The 7,238-nt window shown below is 32.6% G+C and overlaps 1 protein-coding gene across 2 annotated transcripts; it reads left to right on the forward strand.

Moving 5' to 3' along the window:
- The first annotated feature begins 339 nt into the window (after nt 1-339).
- Nucleotides 340-6,972, forward strand: Tsen54 (tRNA splicing endonuclease subunit 54). Of its 2 annotated transcripts, none has more exons than XM_073980146.1 (5): nt 340-450; nt 1,745-1,842; nt 1,902-2,017; nt 2,090-2,277; nt 5,110-6,972. In XM_073980146.1, the coding sequence occupies exons 2-5, from the start codon at nt 1,778-1,780 to the stop codon at nt 5,965-5,967; spliced, it is 1,227 nt and encodes a 408-aa protein (XP_073836247.1). In that variant the 5' UTR covers nt 340-450; nt 1,745-1,777; the 3' UTR covers nt 5,968-6,972. The 2 variants fall into 2 exon arrangements, with proteins under 2 accessions (XP_073836247.1, XP_073836246.1); XM_073980145.1 differs by lacking the exon at nt 340-450 and adding an exon at nt 532-594.
- The last annotated feature ends 266 nt before the right edge of the window (nt 6,973-7,238 follow it).

The raw sequence follows: 7,238 nt of genomic DNA on the forward strand, positions 1-7,238 counted from the left end.
CAACGACATCTCTTGTATTTTATTTTAGTGGTTTTACATGAGAATGTTCCTGAGATGAATGAAACTGAATATCTATATCATTTCGCAGTGAATGGTGAAAATTTATTTCCCCTCATTTTTACGATTTTATCTGTCATTTAAACACCATGGAACAATTCCATGATGAACAATATGAAAGTAACTTTTATTTTTTGTTGTGGCGTTATCTGGAAATTGACCAAGATTTATCTTTTGAAATTCGAAAAAAATAACTCAACAACTGTTAGTTGTAAAAGTTTTTCAACAATGAAGAAGAAGAAGAAGAAGTACGGTTTTCAATTTTGCTTTGTTTTCATCTTCGTCCCAGCTGACGAACTTGTTTTTCGAGCTAGGTGTTCCTACCTTTTGTCGGTGTTTTTATTTTGATTTCGATCTTTATCGTCCACTTTGTCCATTTTCACTTTACGAGAGGTACGTTTTTAAGAAAAAAATAAAATTAATTAAAATTATTTTAAAATTAATTAACAAGATGTGATAAAGTAATTTGGAAATAGTGTGGTTAGGATTATGCTGTGGTTATGGAGTGCTGTGCAATGCCAAGTGAACAAGCATGAGGTTCGAGGATTTCGAGTCCAGTTGTGTCTTATGTAGTGTCCCAAACCAATGTTGATTCTCTATCTTATACATATATGTTCCACAAACATCCCCAGATGGGACAAGGGAGACTTCTCTCATATCAATGAGTGCACCCCGATTTATATTAGCTCAATGATATGGGACCTACAGTTTATCGCCGAGTCCGAACGGCGTGTCTTAAGACCAGCGTTGCCGACAGTTTTTGATCAGAAATCGTCAAATCGTCAACAATATTTGAAAAATCGTCAAAAAATCGTCAACATGGTCCAAAACTCGTTTTGGTTACCGTTTAATGCGATTTTTCGCTGCTATTTTTGTGAATGAGACTGACAACATAAGATATACAATCCACAGCAATAAATCTAACCCAATATCACTTAAATACTGCTATAAAAACAGCTTTCAGAAGCTGATAGTTTTCCTATGGTTATCGAGTTTGAAGCAATGCAGTATGGTAAAGCGGGGTACACATTGCCATTTTAAATGGTAGCTCAGCTCAAATATCGCTTGCTTGACAGTGTGACTGTCCATATTTGTCCGTACACGTACATTTTGGTTGTTGGGCAGTCGAAAATCGATAAAAATTTCCATTCAAAACTGACAGCTTAAAGAGGGCATTTGTAGGAAGTTAATAGCTGGACTCATATTTTTTATAACAAAATATATATAAGTAATATTTTATCTCGAAAACTTTTTAAGGAAGATTTTCATCTATTACCAAAACTAAACGAAAATTTTCAGCTCATGTAATTTGAATGTGGGGCAAACACTATGAAATACCTGTGCCTAGATATGCCAGATATGTGCCTAAATATAGCCAATCCGTCTGGAAATTGCTATAAAACATTAAAAAGCTCAAAAATCGAGTTTGGAACATTGGTTTCCTTACAAGGCGGGTGTGCATACCATTGCACCACGGTCTCTATCTTATCAAAATCCAAAATGGCCAACACAATGGTATTCATACGTGCTAAATGAGGTTGGCCATTTGACACTGAAGGAGGAGGTCCCTCCTTGGATTTGTAGCTTAAGTCTGTCCTCGATTTGATTACAAGAAGACTTAGACTAACCTTATCTTGTGCAAAATTATCAAGCGTCAATAATTTACATATAAATTTAATTTTTACAGGAACGCCCACCTACCTATAGTTGGTGCATAAAGATGGACAATTTGAAAATAACTGAGGAGGATACAATTAAAGTTCAGCCAAAAACTCAATATTTAAGGTAATTTGTATAAAATGCAAAAAATACATTAATTCATATTATTAAAAACTTTAGCATAGTTCAATAGAATTAACACAGCTAAGGAATGTAGATGCAGACGGAGTAAGTCTTGGACTCAAAAGAACATTCCCAGAAAATAGTGAAGAGGAAAAACATGAACTAGAAGCTCTATATGGTAAGTCACACCTATTTTACACAGTAAAATTGTAATGCATTCGAATTAAATTTCCTATTTTCATTTAAAAAGATCAACTACAAAAACTATTATCTAAACCACGTATAGAACGTATAAGTGGGCGAGCTGTTGCCGAGTGGGATGACGATGCCAAAGCTGTGCGTGTTGTTCGAAAGGATGGGAAATTTGGAACATTTGGTTATAGCGAAAATGGAGAACTATTTTTGGAATACTATGAGGCGATGTTTTTATTGGAAGTGGTAAGTTTAAAAAGATTCAATTTATAATCGAGAAATAGTAAGGTGCAAAACAAGGTTCATTTAGTAAGGATACACAATTCAGGCTTTAGTCTGTCTTCTCTAGATGTCAAAAGTTTTTGGAGCGAGGAAAACACCAAAAGTATTAAAACAACAAATTATAATTGGCATAATTAGAAATAATATAAGATTCAGATTGTTGTAGGAGATTTAAATGTTAAATTGGAAGGGACATCTTTGGAAGCATGGTTGGCAAGTTCAGGCTTCATGACACTCTTGCAGTGTGTTAGATGAACGAGCATCGGACCATTTCCTTGTAAGAGCCAAGTACCCACTCTTCGTAATTAAGTGGCAAACGCGCGATGTAGCATAGGACAGAAGTTGGATGTCGAGAAGGTGCAAATAAGTTCAGGTATTACAGATACAGATAGCAAATGTATATTCCACTCAAATCAACTACAGGCTCGTAAAGCCACCTTTCAAAAATTTAAAAAAGAGTCTGGTAGAGACCAAGTTCATGGTATCAAAACGCGTGACGTCCAGTATACTCGGACCAACTTTGGCGCTCGACTTATCAAAAGTCCACGCTGTTTTTGATGGTGGCGTGTTCAACCTCTACTTTTCCTGTTTTCCACCCCTCCAGACGGCATTGAAATCGTAAGGTATGTGGATCATAGTACGATCATGGCGTCGAATAGCTTCCCTAATTTCAGTGAAAAGCTAAACTCCTATTCCTATCGATCTTATCACCTTTGCAAGGTTTTGGATGTACATAAAGAAACCTTTATGACAACATATAACGTCCTCGAAGTACATCCCCCATCTATCGCAACCGAAGAACGTCAGCTGCCACGACAAACCAGAGTAGTTTTGGGTATCTAAATGTTTGCCCTCACCTAGCCTTCCTCCGCTAGAAATGTTTATTTCTTCTATATACATATGTATATTTCTGTCGGTAGTAACGACTCATTCTTTTTATACTCTCCTCCTAATAACGGAGGGTATATTAAGTTTGTCATTCCGTTTGTAACTCCACGAAATATTCATTTTAGATCCCACAAAATACATATTCTTTATCAGTGTATAAGTCACATTTGATCAAAGATTTTGTTATAATTTGGGATTTTGTCGTTCCAGACGCAAAAAACCATTTTCACAAAAATCTATATATATATATATATATATATATATATATATATATATATATGTCCATCCGATTTCAGGTATTTTGAAGTTTTTATGTATGTATATTTTCGGTCTTAATTGGCTTTTATTTGGTATTTAGGGCTCCACTAAGATTATAGACATAGGTCACGTTTTGGTACAGCCCCCATATAACGGTACCGCTCGATTTCTGGCATTTAGAAGTTTTTTAATGACGTTTTCGGTTAAAGAATATCTCACATATCCTGTTGTATTAATGTGTTATATTAAATAAACAGGCAAAACAATTACATATTTATAACTTTAAATTATAGTTTTAGCTTTATGCATTTAGCTTATAAATAACTTGTATTTATATATGAATTTGTATACACTATTTATATTACTATATTTTGGAGTAGGAACTCTTCTTATGAATATTGTAAAACTAATTGGCCTTCAGGCTTACTTTACAAAATGTTTCAATAAATAAATAAATAAATAAATTTGAATATGAATTGGCATTAAGGGTTCCCAGTCTACATGAAATTTCCCTTCCAAAAAGTACGTTTTAGATTAGACCCCACACAACGTAATGCCCGATTTCAGGTTTTTCTAAGTTTTTTATCGTCATTGTGTTCAGTTGCCAGTGTTCAGTGGTCACCACAAATTGTGACATTACACAGTGGTCAATTTTACGAAAAACCTGTCCAAAACTCTAAAAATGAATGGATTTTTACCTAACCTTGCGTTCTTATGTTTTTTTGGGTCGCTGGTTTAATTTTTCGTATTATTTAACTCTCTTGTGATCATTAAAGGGTTCTTTTTGGTGCCTCCTCCTATAAAATGTGATCGTATCAGATCTATATATTCTATAAATTTGTTCGCCTTAACAGTTTACTATATGTCCTAGGCTCTACAAAACATTATTTGGAAAGAATGATGCCAAAGGAAAAAATGTTCTACACTAAATTTCATCATAGGTAACCAAAGACATTAGATCTCCATATGCATTACATACCAAGTAAATATAGGTATCAATTTTGCAGAAAAAACGAACACTTTTGAAAATATTTGAGTTAAGATTCCTTGGAATGCTTGCACTTTAGGTATATGGTGTCGTTGGCAACTTTACTGAGAAGAGTGCGAGGAATATGTGTGTCCGGTTACTTACAAATTCTTGATAGAAGAAATATGCTCAGCAAAAACTTGCAAGTTCTCAATGAATAACAGAGAGTTAACAGTGAACAATTAAGTTGACAGACAACTTTCTGTAACAATTTGTACGAATTGTTTAAAACTTTTGAGTAACCACCAGACATACTTAATATTTTTGTTAAAAAACGGGTCACTAAAGGGGTTTTTAGGGTTAATTTGGTCTTTTTGTTTAATACCCACTTCCTAGACAAGAAACGTATATATTTTTTCATAACTACACGCAATGGGTCCTAAAAACAATATTTTACACTATTTAGTGTAAATTTATAAATTTTTTTTTCGCTTTTTGGCTTTTGGGAAAATTGGTCACTGTGCATTGGAACTTTCGTAACAAAAAGAAAATTATTTATTTTATTTTAGTTCAGAACATTTTATGGAGAGTATAAGAAGTTCGCCTCAACTGAACTTAACGCTTTTTACTGGTTTCTAATAAATTTGAATAACCCAAAATTATCGTATTTTTATTATTTACAGAACCGTCTTCAACTGGAATACCATTCAAGAATTCTTAGCGTCGAACAGGCCTACCTCTTGCTATTAGGCGAAAATAGATCCAGCAAATTTACAGAATATCTGGTATATTCCCATTTTACGCGTGTTGGTTATATTTTGGTGAGGCATCAAAATATCAATTTTCCAAAATATCAAATAGAAACTGCTGAAGATTGTACATGGGCTATCTTAGAAGCAGAACTGCAAAATGACACTGTACCAGACTATGTAAAAAAGTCCGCCTTCTATGCTAAAGTAAGAAAACAGTTTGACCAAATACGCAGTGATATTAAAAATCAAAACAATAAAGAAGACCCACTTTTGGAATCACATGATATTGAATTAAATTTCAGTGATAAAATTAAACCAAATCTAAAAAGGAAAGCGGAAAATGATGACAACCCAATGACAGCAGATAATTGGAAAAAGGCAAAAAGGCGTCGTAATTGTGGTGTCAATGTGTTTTACAAGAGTCTGGTGGATTTTCTTAAAGATGAAGATGAATACAAACAATTCAAAGAGCAATTTCAACAATTCGATATTGTAAACTTGAAGAATTATGATGAGGATGAGGAGGAGAATGAACGGGAAAATTACGACCCTGTTAAGGTGGAAACTTTCAACATAAATTTTGATGTTTATTTACACAATGAAGGCTTTCGAAAAAGTTCACCACACATACCAAATTTCCGTTTAGTTATTTTACACTCCCATCAAAGATTTCCCACACATAAAGAAATGTTCTTCACCTATCGCCAGCAATTGAATCCGGTACCTTTGCTATTGGTAACGGTCAATGATTCAAAACAAATTCAAGCATTTTTATACTATTTTAGTTAAGATACGCACATCTTGTGTTTATTTTTTCAAAAAAGAAAAAAATGTTGATCATTTAATAAAACATGAGATAAAGTAGCCAAACGGAGACATACACTTTTCAGCACAATGGGTATATTTTTAATATAAACAAAATTTTGTTTATTTGCCATAATTTGTATAAAAATAATATATCACAGCAATTATGTGGTTCATAATTTCCTTACGATAGTGTAATTAATATCTTTTGCTTAAATATATGAAATGTTTTTTTTTGTGGATTTCAGCCACAAAGTATTTGTAAAAAATTACGGCCCAGTGGGAAATATGCAGGTTCCCAAATATGAAAAATTACCACACAATTATTATGTACAAAAAATATCTTGAGATATTTGAACAAAGTATATATTTTTGTGAACTAAGATTTACTACAAGGTATACATACTTTAGAATTTTGAATGTTCAATATGCCTTGGAATCTATGTAGATTTTCTAAATAATTTTCTGTAGCAATTGTTTACTATAACGTAGTAATTCTTCCATCTTCGCATTTACGTTATAGGAAAGTTCAATGGTATTGTACTAAGTGAATATGCCTGATGTAGAATAATTATAACATTCGGTCATGACAAAGAACAGTTGGTTTTTAATTTGTTCATGTTTAAAATGACAGTTGTGTATCACTAAATTAGCCAAGCCATTGCCTTATTCTCTTTCACTTTGTTTCCAAGGAAATGATTACCACGTGATAAGTTTGTTTACTATACTATACGATTGAGATATTAATTAATTAACTCTAACATTTATTTATAAATTATTTCAATCCAGCTGTGCGTATACGCATTTGCCTAAATTTATTTTAATTATTTAACGCGTCTACTCTGCAAAATTCATTTTTTGTTTTTGTTTTCAAATAACCATTTGACTGGGTGTATTGGAACTTTGTTTTTCCACATCATCATATATTGTTTGCTGAAATGTTTAAAAGAAATAAAATATAAACGAACAATACGTTATTTTTAACATAAACAATTCATTCTTTTTATATTTATTTTCATATTATTTGTAGGTGTGTGTGCAGGTTAATGTTATTTACAAAGAAACATCAACCACATTGTTTATACATTCAGTGAGGATCAAGTAAATTATTTTTGATTACATTATATGGAATTTCCGGAAAATCCAGATGACAATTTCGCAAAGTCAATAACATTGTGGGCATATAGAAATAAGTTCAAAATTACAGCCAATAGAATATATTGAACATGTTGTATTATTTGTGGTATGTATTATTG

The sequence above is a fragment of the Musca autumnalis genome, unplaced genomic scaffold, assembly GCF_047663935.1.
Source record: "Musca autumnalis isolate F117 unplaced genomic scaffold, ASM4766393v1 scaffold_4, whole genome shotgun sequence".
In the NCBI taxonomy this organism is placed as follows: Eukaryota; Metazoa; Arthropoda; class Insecta; order Diptera; family Muscidae; genus Musca; species Musca autumnalis.